The sequence below is a fragment of the Leptopilina boulardi genome, unplaced genomic scaffold (genome assembly GCF_019393585.1).
Source record: "Leptopilina boulardi isolate dan_hultmark-lab unplaced genomic scaffold, ZJU_Lbou_2.1 LbouV2_377, whole genome shotgun sequence".
NCBI classification, from domain to species: Eukaryota; Metazoa; Arthropoda; class Insecta; order Hymenoptera; family Figitidae; genus Leptopilina; species Leptopilina boulardi.
This window is the reverse complement of record NW_026137948.1, coordinates 1,580,880-1,603,221: the sequence shown is the minus strand read 5'-3', so window position 1 is coordinate 1,603,221 and position 22,342 is coordinate 1,580,880. Positions and strand designations below refer to the sequence as shown.

The following is a 22,342-nucleotide window of genomic DNA, read 5'->3' as shown; positions in this document are numbered from 1 at the left end:
TATTCTACAGTTTTTGGGATCGCTAATTACCAATTTCAAGTCAGTTTTTCAAATTTCAAAATGGCGGACGAGAATTAAAAAATTCATTGGATTCGCTCGAAAATTGTTACTCGGGGGGTTTCAGGGTCGCTGATTACGAATTTGGAGTTAGCAAATTTGATCATTTTTAAAAATAAGTTTTAGGAAAGTCCGCCATTTTGAATTTAAAAAATTTGACTTTTATTTTTGTATTTACATTCAATCACTCCAAAATACTTTCTGTAGCAAGTTTTGCAAAAATCCGTTATGATTTGATAGTGTTATTGAAGGTTTTAATTGTGTAATGCATTTTAATTTTTAGCCTGTTTGATTTTTGTATTTATATATGATGCATTATTACATAATAGGTTTATTATCGTATTTTTTTTTAGTTTTTATATAAGTTTAACAATTGCAATACTTTAAATTTATTTTCCCTAAGATTTTTCTGAAATACAGTGGCGTTCGTATTTACCCCGGTATTTTAGGAAAGTTGCAAAGTATCGAGGTAAATACGAACGCTAAGTTTCCTGCGATTGTAATTTATCAAAAATTTTTGCTACCCCATAAAATTGTTCTATGGAAGTAAAGTAACAACTTCATGTACCAGAATACCGGAAGTATTTTTTTTTTTAAAGGAAAAACTTATGTTATTGTTGAAACTTACTAAAAGCGTTCGGATTTACCCCGGTTGACCCTAAACAAATTAATTTTTTTTAAATTTAGGCCAGATTAAATTTTGTTTTTTATAATTTATTCATGTCTGAAAATATACAGAAGATTTTACAAAAATAGCCGGAATGGGCCTGATGAGTTAAATAAGATTAAATGAATTTTTCAAAATTGCGTGCAAGCTCCACGCGCTCTACGCTACACAGTGGGCCGTGGACAAATTAACATAAAGCCTACTTTCAATCGATTTTGACGTCTTATTTTAAAGATGATATAATTCTGCATCACGTAAATTATTTTAACAATACTTCGTTCATAAGAAACTCACCCATAAGGCTTAACTTTTTTTCACTTAGTACGCTACAGGAATTTTGCCCCGTATATAAAAATTATTTAAAATGGCTGATACACGGAGAAAATTTGAAAGCACTGAGAATTTTTTCTCACAGCACTGGCTAACGTGTAAACCAAAAAATTAAATTCCAGCGTTCTGAAAGTTCTTCACACAGCACTCAATGCTCTGCAGAAAATAATCACAACTTTTTTGACAGTAATCAGAGTTTTGTTTCATATTAGTTGACAACAGATTATTCAGAATTACGAATGTAGCAATAAATTCTTTGCTCGAAGTCGTGACTGCTGTTCTCACAGCTCTGAGTACTGTGTAGAATTATTTTTTAGGATTAAAGAAATAAAAGAACATTAAACCTTTAATGAAAAATAGACAACAATTTTAAACAAGCGTTCAAGAAAATTTTAATCAATTTTAGATGTTTTCTAATATTTTTATGAAAAACAGATTATTTGACTAACATAATTTATATTGTTTTTTACTTTAAGAGATAAATATTTGAAATAATAATGTTGAAACTTATTATTTTCTAATCATAATTATCTATAAATTTAGATTAGGTTGTAATTCGATATCAGCTAAGAAATCTTAAAATCTCAAAACTTGTGAAATACAAATAAATATTTAAAATTTACCCATAATAATTTTTTTTAAAAATAATTATTTATTATTTTATTCTAATATAATAACTTTATTTGCTATATAACTAAAAAAATTTTTAAAAACCGATAGTTTTTAAAAAGACTTTTTAAAGTCTTCATTTCTTTATTTCTGTTGTTCATTAACTGTTTATAAACATGCCAATTAAAATCAATATTTGACAAGAAAAAATAACCATGGCTAACTTCTTTTTAATTGACGTTAAACGTTCCTTTGTTTTATAAATTCTAAAAAATAATTCTACACAGTACTCAGAGCTGTGAGAACTGTAGTCACTACTTCGAGCAAAGAATTTATTGCTACATTCGTAGTTCTGAATAATCTGTTGTTAACTAATATGAAACAAAACTCTAATTACTGTCAAAAAAAGTTATGATTATTTTCTGCAGAGCATTCAGTGCTGTGTGGAGAACTTTCAGAACTCTGGAATTTAATTTTTTGGTTTACACAGTAGCCAGTGCTGTGAGAAAAAATACTCAGTGCTTTCAGATTTTCTCCATGTAGCAACAATTTTGTAAATTTCTTAACTAAAATTAGTTTTAATATTGCTAGTATTTACATTAAATAAAAATATGAGAGAAATAATTAAAAAATAAAGAAAAGAGATTTAAAGAGACGAGGTAAAAATAACAAAAAGATATTTTGTTTATATAAAATTGTTATTAAAAATATAAAAATTATTTAATTAATTATTGACTTTGTTAAATATTATAAAAATACATTATCTTTAAAAAAACTTTAAGCAAACCCAAATCTGAAACATGTAAAAGTAGCGGTATTATGTATTTGTTAATTAAGGGTTGTTTAAACAATGCTATGTGTAAAAATTAATTAAAGTAAGTATTAGTATTTAGTAACATCAGAATTGCAATAACTTTATTTATTTGTAAAATATTTCATTTTTTATTAACATTAATAATTTAATTAATTAATTAATATCTCAAAAATAACAAAAAAGGACATCTCAATTTTTTTTCGAAGAAAGCTAACAATACTTCGTGGTTAAAGTACTCACTCCTAGGGATAAACTATGTGCAAGTTACAGCCCGATCCGATCAATTTTTTTTCACTTATATACAGGAATATAACCCCATATATATTCTTAATATTTCAAAATCTACATGAAATCCCATATGGCTTCCTACATTAATACATTTATGTAAATTTTTATGTAAGAAAATCTTTAGGATTTTATATGATATTTTTTGTAAAATTTAATGTGGGTAATTATGAAGTAAACTGACATGGGAAATTGATAAAAAATGTAAGAAATTACATAAGAGAATCCACATGAATTCCTATGTTAAAACACAAATGCAAATTCCCACATGAATTCATACTCAAAATCATGTCCCAATTTTATATACGGTTTTTTTTATAGATTTCCATATGGATTCCTATAATCAACCTGGGCTTCCATGTGGATTTTTGAATAGAAATCCATGTAGGATCTTATATAGGAATTTTCAGTAGGGACATCGTTTAGATTGTTACTGAGTTAATTAAGTATAATTGTATAGCATCTGCATATTTTTAGTAATAATTGTTTATCTTAAGTATCAGAGCAATTTTTGTGTTAAAAAATAATAGATACGATATCTGAACTGTGCTTACACAGAAAAGTTTTCGGGCGCACTGAAACATACATTTTGCACTTTTACATGACATGTAATGGAGAAATAATTACCTCTTCGTCAGCCAAAACACCAGATACAGGATACATTCCACCTGATAAAGCTTTACCAAGAATTAAAATGTCAGGCTTCTGATCTTCGTGATCCACAGCTAAACGCTTTCCAGTTCTACCTAATCCAGTTTGAACCTCATCAGCAATCCATAATACTTTGTATTTTGTACATAATTTTCTTACGCCTTTTAAATATCCTACCTAAGTGTAAAATTAAATGTATTATTCCAAAAAGAATGATATATTTTCACTTCAACATAATTTAAATATTGTTACATTATTCTGGGATTTAGGTTTATTCAGTTATTATATTCCTTATACACTATAAATTAATTGTAAAAAAACTTCATTAATATTCTAATAAATTAATATTTATCCATGGGGTAAAATTTCTATGGCGCACTAAGTAAAACAAGGAGGGGATCCTTTATGTTTATTTCATAAACATTTTGCTTCCTCGTGGAAGAAGCTATGAATTTTTCTAATTTAATTAATTGATTAAAAACATTTCGAGTTAAAAACTGATTTAAATTCATTATATTTTTTGAAAAATTAAGAAAATTGTAATTTATTTTGGATGTAACATATACTTTATATATACGAATCGATTCGTTTCAATGCAAGGAATTCAATTATTTTATGCATTAACTTAAATTTAAAAAAACACAAAATTTTTTAGCTAAGAAATGAATTTTTGAGTTTTTAATTTTTATTAATTCTTACAATTTAAATCAAATCTGTACTTTATGTAAACCAATCCATTTCTTTTAATGCAGGGAATAAAATTATTTCATATATAAACTTGAATTTTAATGAACACAACATTTTTTAGTTAAAATTGGAATTTTTTATTATTTAACTTTCATTAATTTTTTATATTTCAATCAAATCTATAGTTTATATATACTAATCGATTCGTCTTGTCGTAAAGAAGACGATTATATTATATATTACCTTAGAATTTTCTATTTAAAAATTATTTAATTAAAAAAATTTTTGGAAAAAAGACGATATAATTTTTTTAAGGGTATTTTTAAAAATCCTTTCGTTATTTTTGAGAGATTAATGTGATAAATGAGCCTACCAAATTTTATCTAAATCCATTAAAATCTGTTAAAGTTATCTGCTAAATAAAAAAGGAATCCACACACACACATACATATATCCGGACAATTGATCAGGATCTCATATAACATGTTTCTATATAGAGGAAGATATGTTTTTACCATTTTTAAAAATTTTATAAATGAAAGAACTACACGGAAAAAACAAACTAACTATTTTAGCACCAAACTTCTTTATCCTTTATTAGTATGCGATTTCGTTTACCTATTAAAGTATGAAATAATGCTTTTTTAGTTTAAAGTAAGTCCATACTAAATAAGTATAATGGTTATACTCTTACAGTAATAGTGACGTACTTTAAAAGCATAAAATTGATGCCCGCGAAGTACGACATATAGTCTACCTAAAATAGCAAGAGCTTCTTCCTTTTTGGTGTATAAATTCTTGCAACCTGCGTTTTGGCCTATATCGATATATCAATGGTTGGAAAGGGAGGGAGGCGTGGCCAAAACGCAGGTTGCAAGAATTTATACACCAAAAAGGAAGAAGCTCTTGCTATTTTAGGTAGACTATATGTCGTACTTCGCGGGCATCAATTTTATACTTTTGTAGTACGTCACTATTACTATACGAGTATAACCATTATACTTATTTAGTATGGACTTACTTTAAACTAAAAAAGCATTATTTCATACTCTAATAGGTAAACGAAATTGCATACTAATAAAGGATAAAGCAGTTTGGTGCTAAAATAGTTAGTTTGTTTTTTCCGTGTACAAAGCTTTTTCCACGAGAAAGCAGAATAAAGTAAGTAGTTCAGATCAGTCTGTAACTTGCAAATAGTTAAGTTCTATCAGTATGTACACGTAATATTTATATAAATTGTTTCTCGTTTCCTTTTTTTTATTAGAAATCTAGTGACAGGATCAGCATTTTGTTACAGTGGTCGATTCGTTGGTTCTTTGAACAGAAATTATACTTGTCCGATATACAAAACTACACTTCCTGGTATGTTTATTTGTGTTTTCTTTTTTTTTTGCTGGCTCATTTGTTTTATTATAGATGTTTTATTTTTTGTATAATAACTGTTATAATTTTAGTCAGTTAATTTAAATTTATATATTTAATTTTTATTGCTCCAGGCTTAAACATTGTATTGAATGATGGTTCCGAAAATGTAGTTACAGCACATGTCGAAAATGTGGGAACACATGACGAAAGTCCGGAAGCATTTTCCAAGCAGGTGGTAGTCGAAGATACCCCTATCCCTTTAGTAGACGATGCTCAAGCTTCCACAAGTTCTTATTGTGCACCAGTAGCTTCAACAAATTCGATATTCGTGTTCAGCAGGAAATTCCACTTCTGCAAACACTTACGTAAATAAATATTTGGAAGCCCTAATATAGAAAACAATATGATAAACACTATGTTGACATTTTAGCCCCTAATTATCCTTGCCCCATCCTCCTCTACCTAAAATAGTTCTCGATGATTCTTGTAGATTTTTTTGTGCTGAAAACGAATCAGCCCTCCAAAATGACCCGTCACGTTAAGATTTTTAGTAAATGTAGCCTAAAGGGCAAAAAATAGCTATTTTAGCCATATGGCGGCTAAAAAATTAACATTTTACCAGATTTACATGAAAACTGTGTCTTGGGGGTTTTTGGGGTAACTGAATCCAAATTTTAGGTCACATTTAAAAAATTCAAAATGACTGACACAATATGGCAGGCATATATTATTAGAAAATACTGAATTAGCATAAAAATCGTTATGATGGTTTTTGAGGTCTCTAATAAAGAATCAAATGTCAGTTTTTAAAAATTTTAAATATCCGATACAAAATGACACGCAATGAAAAAAAATCCAGCAAAGGTAAGAATAGTGGAAGATTTGTTTAACAAAAGTGTAACGATGCATTCGTTAATATGATTTTTGGGTCGTTGAATCGATAGATCGTCTTTGCACTTCTATGTGGCAGTCTAGGATAAGTATCTATCGCGAAATCTGTCGAAAGACTGAATTTACTAGGCGTGACGTACGAACGTTCACGGGGAGCGGCGGATAGGGCCGAATGAATATTCCTTAGGTTTATGCTGTCTATAGAAGTAAGAGAGATGGTACCACAAATGGGGATCAAAGGACCGGCAGAGGAATCTTCACAGCAGTTCAATTTCCCAATTGTATCGAGCAGACGTTCTCTCAATAATTTATATATAAATTTATATTTTTTCTCGTTACTAAATAAATAGTGTTCTTGTAAGTGTCGTGCTTTAATCGTCGAGATTGGTGTAATTAATTAAGAGTTTCCTCATCGAGTATTTTTCCATTTCTGGCAAGCGGCGTCAGGTCAAAGGTCAGCTGAGCGTCGTCAAGGTAAGAGTGTTAAGATTAGTGTTGCATGTCGAACCGATAAATTCTCGTAATTGATCGATGAAGTTCGTTTGTCGATCACTTTTCTCGAGTGACGGTAATATGTTATTCTTTTGTTTTTGTTCGCTCTGAATCGTTCGAAATATCCGAACGAACAATCGAGCAAGCCGTCCTAATTTTGACGTTTGGTTAATTAAAATTAATTCACAATTTAATCATGGAAAATCCTAAAAGAAAAAAGGAGAGCGTCTTGGAGGAAAATCAGGATTTGTCCAGGTGTATTATAATTTCGTTACTAATTGCTATTTGCTTAAATATAAATAATGAAAATTAATTAAGGTTATTGGTGTATTTTTAAAATAATAATCCTGAAAATTTAATTGAAATGGAAATTAATAAATTGAATTATTACTTAATTATTCATAATTTTCTAAAAATATTTACAAAACATTCCAAATTTTTATAAAAAATGTACATATATAGCAATGGACAAGAAAATCCCGTTGCATTTAAATCAAAAAGAAGGAAACACGGCGGATTGCCATTAGGAGATTCTTTCGAATTTTTCTTTTCAAATGATTGTAAAATGGGGAAATGCAAACTGTGTCCCACAGATAAGGAATTTATTGTCAAAATGAAGGACAGCAACACAACTGGAGTAAAACGGCATCTTCGAGACAAACACCCTGAAATATATAAGAAAACTTATCCAGATAGCGAATTAACTCTTGGATCAAAGAAAGAAGTAATTCAATAAGTTTAATTTAGTTAAAAAAACTTTATCACAATAAAACTAATAAATTTTGCATGTTAAAAATACTTTTCTTTATTTTTTTCTTTTATTTGTTATTTTAAAATTATTAAAATTTATTTAAAGAACTTTTAAAAATCAATTTCCAACCCCAATTTTCATTTCTTCCTTGACCTAAAATAAAAATTAGAGGTTTTATATTATAAAAACTAAAATAATTTTTTTTTAAAAGTAAAATTTGAATTAAAATTATGTTTCCAAAGTTTTAACGTACATATTCAAACAATTTTTATTGTTCTGATATTTTTTTAAACTTTTGTACTCTGAAAGGAAATAAAAAATAAACTCAACATTTATAAATACAGTTTTCTTAAAAGTATCAAATTGATACTAAAGTGGATCAAATTGATACTAAAAGTTTTGATCATTTTTTCTTTTGATCCACGTTTTTTGTATTAATTCTTTGCAAGTTGACACTTTCAAGTTATCAGTGAATTTAAATAGAATGAATTTATATATTTGATGCTTATGTTACATTTCATATAGGTTTTTGTTCAAGGAAATTTCAACAAAAAATTAGTTGATTGGGTGGCTCTGAAATATCTGTCATTTTCTTTCTTTGATGATAAAGAAACGCAAGACCTCTTTCACTATTTGAATCCAAAAGCTAATCTTCCTCTTCGGAACGAACTTCACTCCTTGACCAAGACAAGATATTCAGAAATGGAAAAAATTGTTTTAAACATTTTACAAAATAACAGTTCAAAAATTTCGTATACCCTCGACGGTTGGACCTCTATATCGAATCGCTCGTATTTTGGTGTAACTGCCCACTTCATCGACAATTCTTGGAAAATGCATTCGTTGACCCTCTTTTTTATCCCATCAAATGGCAATCATTCGGGCCGAGATATCGCTGAAGCTTTTTCCAAAGCAGTTACTGATAGTAGCTTGCATGACAAAATTCAAGGTGTGACACTGGATAATGCAGCAGCGAACACAACGTTTGTGAAAGAAACATCAAAGCTTATTAAATTTGATGCAACAGATCAACGCTTTCAGTGTTACGGGCACATTTTGAATTTGGGAGCGCAAGACTTGCTCAATGTCTTAAAAATTGATAATTCTCATTGCGCAAACAATGAAAATGATTACGATGGTCCTATTGAAGATGAAGACGATGAAGAAAGTGAAATCGATGTAGACGAGAAAATAGAAAATTTACTAAATTCAAATAATTCGAAAACTGAAGAAAAATTTCCACTTTTAAAATTGAGAAAGCTTTTTAAAATTTTGAAACTTTCCGAGCAATGGCGAGTAAAGTTAAAAAGTTGTTGCGACGTCATCGAGGACAAAATGTATCTTCCAAATATGGATGTTTCTACGAGGTAGAATTCCACTTTTTCTATGATTAATACGGCTCTGAAAATGAAAAAATCATTGAATTTATTATGCGAACTAAACGATCAACTAAAAGATTACCTGATTTTGGAAAACGAATGGCTAATTTTGATGACAGTATTCAAATTCCTGAAATATTTTAATGAATTGACACAAGTTTTAAGTGGAGACAAATATGTTACTCTTTCGTTAGTTGTCATTGGCTTTAACTTGCTTTTGGATAAAATCACGGCAGAAATTGATTATTTACGAGGAAAGTCAGATATTGAGATGAATTGGGTAGATGACACAATGTTAAAAGGGCTTGAACCATGTTTGTGTAAGCTTTTGAAGCACTATAGCAAAAGTAATTGGGTTTACTGTGCTGTGCTTATATTGGACCCAAGATTTAAAGTCGAATCGTTTTACAAATCGTCTTGGGGCAGAGAAATGGTTAGAGAATCATTAGAAAAATTTGAGTCAATGTATAAAATGACTTATTATAAACCGAAGGTAAAACCATACAGATTATTATATTGTTTTCCTTTTTTTAAATTGTCGTCATTAATATAATTTTCTATTTTTTGGTTAAATTTTAATTTATTCAAAAAAATTATAAGGATTTAAATTTATATCCAATTATCATTTATTTAAAAGATTTAATTTCATAATTATTCATATTTCATTTTGATTGTAATTTATTCTGTTTTTTATGTTTATATTTTATTTATAATTACATATTATATTTTTATTATGCAATAAATAATAATAATATTTATTAAATTTTTTTAAATTTTAAATGAAATTACTTATAATGTACTTAATTAGGAAACTCTGAATGACCTGGTACAAGACGTCGTAGCATGTACATCAAAATCAGAAGTTGATGAAGACGAAACTCTTAATTTGCGAGGGTTTTTTACATGCAAAAAAGAAACAGCTAAAAGTTGCAAATCGCCACAAGAATGGCGAAAAGAAATTGATTTTTACCTATCTCATCCCTGTGCAGACGCAGACGAAGATGTTTTAGATTGGTGGAAGAAAAATGAAAACTTGTACCCTACTTTAGCTTTAATGGCTCGTGATTTTTTAAGCATTCAAGCAACTTCTGTTGCTGCTGAACGTCTTTTTTCACGTGGGTCATTAACAATTAGGAAATATAGAAATAGACTCAATAATGATAGCATAAAATATCTCATGTGTCTTAATTCTTGGGTTACGTGTTCGTTAAAAGACGAAATTCAATATTTTTTGTCCAGAGTATAAGATGTATTTTTTTGTAATTTTCTTTATAACTTTTGAATTTCTTGTTATTTTCTATAATTTTGTTAACAGTAAAAATATCTGTGTCGTCTATATATAAAAAAACAAAAATTTGATTTATATATTTACATACAAATGTAGCGTTGATAATATTAAATTATTATAATTATTGCATCTAATTATTATATTATAATTAATTATATTATTAATTATTATAATTATTACAATATTAAATTAATAAAATAAATAAATAAATAATAATTAATAAATTAATAAAATAAACATTGTTTTTAACTGAATAATGTTAAAAAATAAAAAAATAAAAAAAATGGTTATACAATTATTGGATTTTATTAATATAAAAATTTTTTAAATCAAACACTTAAGAAATATGCCCAAATTTTTTTTCAAATTAAAATAAAATTGTAAAATTTATAAATAATTAAAATCAATATTTTTAAACGTAACTAATTTTTCTCTAAATAAAGAAATTAAACTTTGAGTTTAAAATTTTCAAAGTTAATTTCTACAAAATTTGAAATAATATAAAGTGATAAAAACATTTTGATGAATATAAACATTTAATTTTACAGAAAATATAATTGGTAGCATTTTATAATTTATTTAAAAAATTAATATTGATTAAATGTAATAATTGTTCCCGTTTGTAGATAGATTTTTAAAGATGTTGAAAAATATTATTAAGGATTAGTTATTTAAATAACCTAACTAATTTTTTTCAATTAAATGCAATCGATTCGTTTTTATTCGTATTTGTAAAAATCGAACGAATTATCGTTTTAACGAGATGTTCGTTCGAAAGAAGACGATTCGAGATAAATTCAGTGCAAAGTAGACGATCATCTGTCATGTGTTCGTTTTTTTATCGTCCGGTTCGTTCGACATGCAAAACTAGTTAAGATATTCGGCCTGCCTTAACGTCTACGCATCAGACGTTCTTGTTTTCGGCGAATCCCCTTTTGAGATTTTTGGTACATTATTCATTTGTGGAATTGGCGTGTTAGATGCAAGTTTATTTAATTATACATCAAAAACCCGTTACAATTTTAGCGCCCAACGTGGGCGACGCCATGACATTGAGGCAGAGGAAAAATTTTATATTTGTGTATTTCATTGATTGGAGGTTGTAACGGGGTTGCTATTTTCTGTATTAAAAATTGTGTTAACAATATTCCTAGCAAAATTTAATCTAAAATTTTCACCACGTTACCATTTGGTAAAATGAAGTTAATTATTTTGTTTTATACTTATCTGGAATTTCCTTTAAATTCTTCGAAATTTACGGTACTTTGAACCTTACCGGAAACTTTCCAGATGACGAAAATTCTATTTTATTTCAAACAAAAGTGAAATACCTTGAAGGTCACGCTCTTCCGACCTTCAAGGTATAAACTTAAGAAAACTCGTCTATTTTTCTGTTAAATTAAAACGTGAGTATTAATTTTATTCAAACAAGCTTCGGCGAAATCCAAGGAATAATTATTTCTTAAAGTGGATATAAGAATCCACGTTACAAGGTAAATATCATTTTTTTATGTTACGAGAAATAATTTTTGAATTTTTATGTATTTGACTGGCCTTTGTATATTAATGAAATATACATCGGATAATTGAATCTCTAGCGTGAAACTAATTTATTCGCCATGTGCTCGGAAGTGACGACATAGTAAGAGTAATTGGCGGTATCAGGAATTACGTCACGGAACGAAAAATCGCGCGCAAGTGTTTGTGGCCTTTTCGGTTCTAGTAAAACCTGAAATTAGTAAAAATAATGAAGAAATTAGTATTGATTAGTGTTGTGTGTTGTCAGGATTAATTTTATAATATTTTTCTTTTCTCTCGGAAAATTCTGTAATTATAAAAAAAAATTTAAATTAGTAGAGTAAAATATTGACTCGCTTGCGTGGCGAGATTATTGAAAATTTTAATCGTTGAGACTCGCATGAGCGAAGGGTGTATTTTAAATTCTTTTTTTGACGGCTGCACATTAGTGCAAGGTCGTAAATAAATTAATATAAAATTAAATATTTTAATTAATTGTTCTTGTGCGTTGTACGGTACTATTTTATTTATCAGCGTACTTTTGTCCATTTTAAAGAGGGCGCTAGCTACAATTTAGTTAGCAGAAATTTCTTTCAAAATAAACGTGTCAACCATACATTTTTTTAAAATTTATTTAAAATTTTTTTGTGTATTGACATTTTTTAATTTTTGTGGCACCATTTTGGTGAAAAGATTTGAAAAATAAGCCGATTGAATTTGAAAAAATTTTTCTTTTGAATTTGGAATTTTTTTTATTTATATCAACAATGAGTAGGGAGTCACACGTTTTTAAACGGCAAATAGAGGCGGGCTTAAAAGATCCCAAGGCTCAAAAAATTTAAGAACAATTAAAACAAATGACAATTGCAGATGTTGTCATCGAATTGAATAGTCAAGGATGCAGCATCAAAGGATGAGTCCAAGTGCTGCATGAACGACTTTTGAGACTTCGAAAAAGGATTGTTTTGGAAGAAACATTGTATGTACCGTGGGCAGATAAATACGATGCGTCAGATTCGCCAAATGTGTTCATTTTGGAAGGACTTCCTGGCCCTTTAAGAAAAAGTAATAGTAGATCGAATTCAGGAACCAATGATCATGAGGAATCACTAGGGACAGTAGGGGGACAAATTAGTGGCGCTGACACGGCGATGACTGAGGATCTTAATAGTACTGATAAAAATGATTCGATTGGATCACAGCGGACACAAATACCCAGGTCCAGTTATGGTAGGACAGAAGTGTCAATGACGGGTGTTGTCGATGCGGACGCTAACTTGGCCAATTTTTTAGGAACGTGGAATATGAGTTACTTAGCTCAGTGGTTGCAAATGGGGTCTGAAGCACAAACCTTCTACATCCACAGTCAAAAAACGCTAGGTTGGTGGAAGACGGGTACCCAAGCCTGCGCCGAACAACGAGGTTGCAATCCGGAAGTGGACAAAAGAAGGGTTCCACCTGTCAAGAATTTAACTCAAAAAGGACCAGGTGCTATTCCTAAAAAGGAAACAAATCAGTCAATATCAAGAAAAAAGAGTTGCGACGAGACGATTGAGAAAATGTCGAAAATAATACAAGACATGAAGCGACTATTGGAGGCCCCAGAATATAAGGAGTGGGGACGACGGGCTAAGGGTGAGCCCACACCAAAGAAAAAGAGGCCTACACGACAGGAGTCCTGTGGTGAGGATTGCGTCAAAAGCTTTCATTCAGGGGGCAAAAAGGACAATGATGTTATGTCTAGGTGTAGTAACAGGCGGTCATGTCAAACATTGTCGTCATCGGAATAGGAAAGGGATTCGGATTGTGTCGAAAATAGGCAGGACCAGAACCAACAATCAATCTCGGTTCAGGGGACGGTCAAATTACTTTAAGACTAGGCGATTAAATTCTCGGGAGGCGAGAAAGAAGATCCTGAAGAATTCATTCAACGTTTAGAAGATTGCAAGTTTTGCAATGGCCTGAGTCATGGTCAAATTTTCGGAGCAGTCCCAGAAGTTCTGCGGCAGTCACCCACTAGGTGGTTTAGAGTAATGAGAAATGAGATTGGCCCCTTTCAAAAGACAAATTGTTGAAGATAGTGTTAGGGCACTGACCCCCGATTATAAGCGATTTATTGCAAACCACGAAGTGCAAAACTTGGGTGACTTGGAGAAAATTGCGCGAAGATACGAGAAGATTCGTGATCTTGATAAGCGCTATATTGCATCCCCCACCAAGGAAAAAATGAGATTTCCATTGGCGGCACCAAGAGGTGGAGCAATGGCAAGCAAGTTTGATGCGTTGCTTGAGGATTCCGCGTCGGATTCAGAGTTCAGATAACGAAAAAAAGACTGCAAGAAAAAAGTCTAACATCAAGAAAAAGAAGGCGACCAAGAAGACGAACGATGAGAAGGTCGATGCACTTCAAACCTAAAAAGGGCAGTGGAAGGCGGGAGCAAATAAACCCGAGGCAAAACGGTCAGCAAGACAGGTATTCGTAGGGGTGACTCCAAAGAGGTTTACGGGACAAAAAGGACCCGAGACAAGTACGATCAGTGGTACTGTACCGGAACCACGGCCATTTTTCGGCATCTGCAACATGTGTCAGGTGGTGGGACACAGAGCGTCCCAATGTTTGGGTCTGCTTTAATTGAAGAGTTAAGGGACATTTTGCTTTGGAATGCCCGAATTAACAATCTAAATCTTCTCATAGCCAGTGTCAGGTCTGTGAGACCAAAAGGCACTGTGATTAAAAATTGTCGAAATTGCACCCCATTACGAGCAATGTGAGGAAACGAGTTTGGGGGGCAGATAAACACTCCCCCCAACCCTAGGCTCAGTCACCATAAGAAAAGAAATGTTCCTGAGAGTGCAAGAGAAGGTGTATTCTGATAAGAGTAAGGAGGACCCACTGAAACATCAACAGGAACGGAGAGAGAAGGAGTGGAGGAGTGAGTGTATACCCAGTGTGAGGTCTGTGAGACAGACCCAAATTGAGCAGATGACGAGTAAGGGGACTCACTCAAGGCTCAAAATGAGAAAAGTGTGAAAAAGAGGAGGGGTAAGTGTTTACCCAAAGTGAGGTCTGTCCAACAGACTTCATTTGAGAAGAGGACGAGAGAGAAGGACTGACTTAAGGCTTAAAATAGAGATAAAGAGTGTAGGGGTGAGAGATCACCCAGTGAGATGGCTCTGAGTCATTTACAAAATGAGTTGCTGGCGAGTGAGAAAAACTCACTCAGGGCTTATAAAAACGTGGCGAGTGGAGCTCATCACCAGTGGTTGTTAAAAAAAGTGATGGTACTTTACGTCTATGTTTCGATTACAGAGACCTGAACGAAGTAACCATCAGAGACGCTTATCCGATCCCTAGCGTGGATTCAATTTTGGATAAATTACGGAAGGCCAGATATATATCCAAGATAGATCTGAAGATGGCCTATCATCAGGTACCAATGTCAAGTAAGAACAAAAAGTACACAGATTTTTCAATTCCAGGCTTAAGGTTATTCCAATTTAAAAGAGTGCCCTTAGGACTAACGATCACGCCCATGACATTTCAGCGGCTGGTCGACTCTTTGTTCGGTCCAGAATTTAAACCAGTTGTTTCCGGATACCTGGATGACATCATTATCGTGACGAACGATTATCAAGTACATCTTTATTAGTTAGAAATTGTCCTAACGAAACATACTTGGGATATGTATTGGATAAAGACGGTTTGAGGCCAAATCCGGATGAAATAGCACCGGTTCTGAAATATCTAAAAATACCACTTTTGCGAATACTTAATAAAAGTAAGAATTGGGAATGGGAAAGTGACCAACAAGAGGCGTTTCAAGAGTTGAAGCGGAAATTGGTTTCGCAACCAGTGTTGGCCCGTCCTGATTTCACTAAGCCGTTCACTATCCAATGTTACGCTAGTGACTTAGCGATTGAAGCTGTGCTTACACAGGAGACTGATGTTGGTGAAAATCCCATTGTTTATGCCAGTAGAGCATTAACATCGGCGGAACGCAATTATAGCGTTACTGAAAGAGAATTTTTGGCCCTATTGTGGGCAATTCTGAAATTTAGGCCATATGTGAAAGGTTCTAAATTCAAGGCCATAACGGATCACAGTGTGTTAAAGTGTCTGAGGAATATGTAGGTGATTGTGGAACGACCTTAGACTGTAGTGGCGGCTGATTGCATTGACTTCCCTTCTAGAAAAAGCCAGAATAGGCACTTGGTAATGTTCCAACACCTATTGTTACATCCCGGTACCAAAAAATTCTTAAAAGTTGGATCATGAACAAATTAAATTATCTCTTTTAAATAAAGGTCATTACATACATATGAGTCATTCACGATGTTAATAGTGAAAGATAGATGTAATATAACACCTCTGAATGCGGAAGACTCGCATAAAGCAGATGTGTTATATATATATATATATATATATATATATATATATATATATACCGAGATAACACGGAAACTTGCAGCAAGCTTGCGGCAAGTTAACTGTGTAAGCTTGCTGCAAGCTTGTCTGAGCTAGCGAAATGTCCCACCCAGGGCAAGGTTGCCGTGAAAGATTGCTGTAAGCTTGCTACGTAAAGTTGCAGGAGAATTTCAACAAGCTTCTGGAAAGGTTGCTGCAATTTTTAAAAAATACATTTTAATTTTTAAAAAAATTTATTTGTTTTTTTTTTAAATTTGAAAATCCTTGTGACGTTTATTATTACTAATTATATCCTGTTTATTTTCATTTGGAAACTTAACGAGAAAATTTTCGAAACAAATTTGAGGGGACTGGGAATTGAACCCGGGTTCGACAGACACTAACCAAAGACCCTAACCGAGAACCTACTCCACCAACTATCAGAGAATAAAAAAATCTTGCTCTTAACCCTCGACTGTTTTTATGAGTTGAAAAACGAGGGTTAAGAGCAAGATTTTTTTATTCTCTGATAGTTGGTGGAGTAGGTTCTCGGTTAGGGTCTTTGGTTAGTGTCTGTCGAACCCGGGTTCAATTCCCAGTCCCCTCAAATTTGTTTCGAAAATTTTCTCGTTAAGTTTCCAAATGAAAATAAACAGGATATAATTAGTAATAATAAACGTCACAAGGATTTTCAAATTTAAAAAAAAAACAAATAAATTTTTTTAAAAATTAAAATGTATTTTTTTAAAATTGCAGCAACCTTTCCAGAAGCTTGTTGAAATTCTCCTGCAACTTTACGTAGCAAGCTTACAGCAATCTTTCACGGCAACCTTGCCGCAATCATTCTTAGTATGCTTGCAGCAATCTTTCATGGCAAGATTGCAGCAACCTTTTCTGGAAAGCTTACAGCAAGCTTTCACGGCAAGCTTGCCCTGGGTGGGACATTTCGCTAGCTCAGACAAGCTTGCAACAAGTTTGCGCTGTTAACTTGCCGCAAGCTTGTAAGTAATTGGAAACTCGTTTATATTAGTTTTTCTCGTTACTAAATAAATAGTGTTCTTGTAAGTGTTGTGTTTTAATCGTCGAGATTGGCGTAATTAATTAAAAGTTTCCTCATTGAGTATTTTTCCATTTCTGGCAAGCGGCTTCAGGTCAAGAGTCAGCTGAACGTCTTCAAGGTAAGCGTGGTGAGATATTCGGCCTGCCTTAACGTCTACGCATCAGAAGTTCTTGTTTTCGGCGAATCCCTTTTTAAAATTTTTAGTAAATTATTCATTTGTGGAATTGGCGAGTTAGATGCAAGTTTATTTAATTATAAATCAAAAACCCGTTACAAAGGTAAAAATAAAGAATGATCCTACTAGTGTAAAAATATATCATATCACCGTATTAAAATTTTTTGTGGTCGCTGAATCTAAATTTGAGGTCAGATTTTAGAAACCAAAATGACGGACCCAATATAGCGGAACATTTTGAAATTGGTTCGATTCGTTCAAAAATCGTTATTCGGGGGTTTTTGGGGTCTATGAATATAAATTTTTAATTTCTTAAATCTGACCTCAAATTTGGATTCAGTGACCCAAAAAACCCCCGAGGCACAATTTTCATGTAAATGCAGTAAAAAAATTTAATTTTTTGGCCGCCATTTTCAATTTTTAAATTTCATCTCAAATTTGCATTTAGTGACCCCAAAAACCCCCAAGGGACAATTTTCAAGTACAACTGGTAAATTTTTAATTTTTTGGACGCCATATTGTGTCCGCCATTTTGAATTTTTTAAATCTGACTTAAAATTTTGATTCAGTGACCCTAAAAACCTTAATAAATACTCATTAACAAAAAAATTGAATTATGTTTAATATTTTTTTCTAAAGTGGCCATATATGGCCAAAGTGTATGTTAACATTACTAAAAGTGTTAATTTCAAAATGTCATACCTTTTTTTTTAAAAATCATAAAATAATTTTAAAAAATGACTTTTAAAGCTGAAGAGTAGTACTATAAGATCTTTTGTTGCTCGTTGTTTGCGGAATTAGGTCAACTTTCAATTGCTCACTTCAGAATCACGGTAATTTTATTTGTTTGTAAAATATTTCATTTTTGATATTCACAAAAAAAAGGTAAATTTTGAATTTTTAAAAAATAAATTTTCACTAATGGAAATAGCAGAAAAAAACCTTTTGAAAACATATAGGTCAAAACATAAAATCTTTGATATTTAATATCTCGAAAACAAAAAAAATCGACATTCTGAAAATTTATATATAGATCGGAAAAAACCTCAGCCTTCGTTTGCAATTATTTATTTTAAAAAACAGACCGATTTTGTGAAAATAGCAAATTTATGTTAAATTATAGAAATTCAAGGTTAAAATTCAAAAAAAATTTAAAACAAAATTCACCATTAAAAAGAGCATGAAAAAACCTTTAGAAAACATACATGCCAAAATTTTTTTACTGCATTTATAGACAGCAAAAATTCAAATAGTAGGCGGTATCAGGGAAAACTAATAAAATTGACCCCCCTCTTTCTCCCCCAAAATTTGAAAAAAGTCAAAAAATTTTTTGGGGATATTTTACTATCAGGTATAGAACAACAATTTCCCCAAGTTTCCCTTTTTCGAGAAATCAATTTTTCAACTTAGGACATTACACGTAAAATGCCTCATTTATGTGGCACTCCACGTGAAGTGATCGAGATCGAAATTTGGAACGTCTGGGATCAGGATAAAAGTTTGCACAAACTGTACTCTTATTATATACAATTACAAATACCAAATATTATTAATTTATTTTAACAAATGTAAAAACTAAAGGAGGTCAAAGTTTGAACTTTTTGTCTCACATGGCATATTTAAAAAAGTTTTAGTTCCTATAATACAAAACGTAAAAATGTTCGCAATAAATGAATTTTCCGTTCAGTACTTCACTGTTATTGTTTCAATCGCATCTTTTGACTTAAATTTTTATTATTTGCGTAAATTTATATCTCTCAATATTTTTTTATACAAAAGTTATTTACTTTTGGTACAATGACTCCTGCTTCGCCTTGAATTGGTTCCATCATAAATGCACAAATATTGGGGTTGGTTTTAAATTTTAATTCCAGAGCATCCAGATCATCATAAGCAACTTTTTCAAATTTAGGCATTAATGGGCCAAAGTCATTGTAAAATGATGGGTTTGTAGAAGCTGATATAGCTGCTAATGAACGTCCCCAATAATTATTATTTGAAAAAAGAACATCAGCTTTATTTTCTGGAATTCGCTTAATTCTGTATCCCCATCTGCGAGCTAGTTTTAATGCCGTATCTCCAGCTTCAACACCTGCAATGTTTATTTAAAAATATACTTTTCATCAAATGTAATATGTCAAATGTACACATTATTTAATGCGTATATCATATCACACACACATTATTAATAAATAATTATAACAATTTAATGTTTTTATTAATTTCAATCTATTACAGTTTACAATCAACATTTGTGGATAAATTCAATACAGCCGCGCTTTTCAGCAGGTAGGTGGCAGCACTCTCAGTTTATTTTCTTTCAATTTTTTCTGTATTTTTTAATTCAAAAGCATAACTCTTATTTGTTAAACGGAAATATTGCCAAAAAATGTATTTAAAAAAAAAATATTTTAATAAAAATATTATTGTTGAAAAAAATTAATTTTAAACGGTAGCAAAGGTGAAAGAAATTGATTTTTTAATCAAGAATATTTGTAAAAAAATTAATTTTTAAATGAATTATTGGTTAAGAAAATGAATTATTTTTTCAAAAATATGGCTAAAAAAGAATAATTTTTAAAGGAAACATTCATTAAAAAATAATTGTTTTATGAAAAATATATATGAAAAAAATTAATTTTTTATCAAAAATATTAGTGAAAGAAATTAATTTTTTTATCAAAAAAAGGTAAAGATATTAATTTTAAACAGAAATATTGGTAAAAAAATGTATTACTTAAACAAGCATATTGGTGAGAAATTAATTTTTTTATCAAAAATATTGTTGGAAAAAATGAATTATTTTTTCAAACAAAATGTCTGAAAAAACATTATTTTTTAAAGGAAATATTCATAAAAAAATTGTTTTATCAAAAATATTAATATTTTTGATAAAATAATACATTTTTTCAGCATTATTGTTTCATTTGTTGTAAAGACGTCTCTGTCCGTTGTTGGTCTAATTGTGCGAAAAGCCTCAGTCTTTTTTAATCTTTGCGTTCTTAAAGATTTATTTTTTCTTTCGTCTGACCTCACTATGAATTCCTTTCGGTCATTTACTCACCTCAATATAATTATCATATGGTGAGATTGGAAAGAATTCAAAATAGATTTTTAAGATTCGCTACAAGACAGCTGTTCAACGCAATTGTTTTTTAATAAATAGTATTAGTTAGTATGATTGCGTGGCTGATGGATATAATAATAACAGTCAATATAAAATTAAATACACTTTTATCGCTATTCAATATTCTTTAAAAACTTTTATATAACATTTCTTTAAAATATGTATAAATAAGAAAAAAGTCATTTCACATTCATTTATAATTAAAATCAGATTATGTACAATATGAATGTGTATTTATTGCTTGCGTGTCGTGTACTGGTCTCTCTCCACAATTTTCCTTCATATAGTTTATTTTCGATTATATTCGTCAACGACCGACACTTTTTGGTTTCTAACTATTAATATTTCTAACAACAGCTTAACATACCGTTTAATTATTATAGTCATGATTACTCGGAACTACGTTCCATTATGAGAATTCCCTCTATTCATGATAGATTTTTGCGACTTGATCTACAATATTTTTATAATATACTTAATGGTCAAATTAAGTGTCCTGCATTACTGTCTGGGATTTCGCTGTCGGTTTCTTACAGAACATTAAGAAACAGATCGACGTTTACGGTGCCTTTCAGTCGTACGAATCATAGCAGCAATTCTACTTTGGTACGACTTTGTAGAGAAGCAAATCATGCAAATAATTTAGATTTTTTTGGTGATTGTAAATCGAGATTTATGAATGATTTGTCTAAATATTTGAATACTTTTGATTGAATTCCAGCCTCGCACTATTCATTTTTACTTTTATTTTGTTCTTTACTATTTTTATGTATTATAAAGGGTGTTTTGTAAACCCGTGTATAATTAAATAAATAAATAAATTATGTCCGTTTAAAATTAATTTTTTTCAACTTTTTTTTGATAAAAAATTTGAATTTTTACCAATATATCTAAATCTCAAATAAACAAATCTCAATCTTATAACTAATAAAACACTAATTAAGATCGACCAATGAGAATTATTAATTAAGTCTTCTGCACGTGCCGGTGTTAGTCAGTTATGCAGGTCGTGGAGAGAGGGATGGTTTCTTCAGCAATAAGAGAGTTCATGGTAACAGTAAATAATTTGTAATCAATAAATTAACAATAAAAGAAACATTATATTGTAATTAAATAAACCATTGACATTAATTGATTTCCATATAATATCTGTAACCTTTACTTTTTGGCTTTATTTTTAATGTTATTATGTTAACAATAGTAAATAATAAAAGATTCTCACAAACAATTATAAAAAATGACTTACAGATATGCTCTACATTGATGATTGGACCCATGGTAGAAAAACGAGTTATTGTAACTAATTTGAAATAAACTGAACTTATTGTTGTTAAACTTTAATAATATTTAATTAGAAATAATTCAGATTTTATTAGTATGTCTGTAACCACAAAAACTGTAACTCGAAACACATAATGTAAAACTATTGAAAACTTAATATGTTGACTCGATGAGGGTTGGATGGCAAGAGAGTGAGTTTTTAAACTAAATTTATAATTCACACTAAAATTGACACTAGATGATGCAACAATTTTTTTAATTTAAACTAATCAAAAACATTTTCGTACCTTACTTTTCCCAGAATTCTGAATTACCTGTCATACTTGAAATTCGACAAAGCCTGAAAACCTAAGACAAACATAAACTAAATTAATGCAAAATTTCTTAAAACTGGAGCGCCAGTATTTCAAGTGGACTTGTGTCAAGTACACTGAACTATTGCTGCAGTGGACGTTGATGCAGTAGACTGGTTTGGTGATAAGGTGGTGAGCGGGGAAGCGGGAGCGCTGA

General features: G+C 30.7%; 1 protein-coding gene across 1 annotated transcript in view; it reads right to left on the bottom strand.

The window, feature by feature from the left end:
* LOC127287876 (ornithine aminotransferase, mitochondrial-like) overlaps positions 1-22,342 on the bottom strand; it is a 170,416-nt gene that overhangs the window by 96,272 nt on the left and 51,802 nt on the right. Inside the window, exons 2-3 of the mRNA XM_051315017.1 lie at positions 19,212-19,516; positions 3,390-3,590 (exon numbers count right to left, since the gene is read on the bottom strand). Of these exons, the coding sequence (XP_051170974.1) occupies positions 3,390-3,590; positions 19,212-19,516 (506 nt within the window). The remainder of the gene's footprint in view (positions 1-3,389; positions 3,591-19,211; positions 19,517-22,342) is intronic.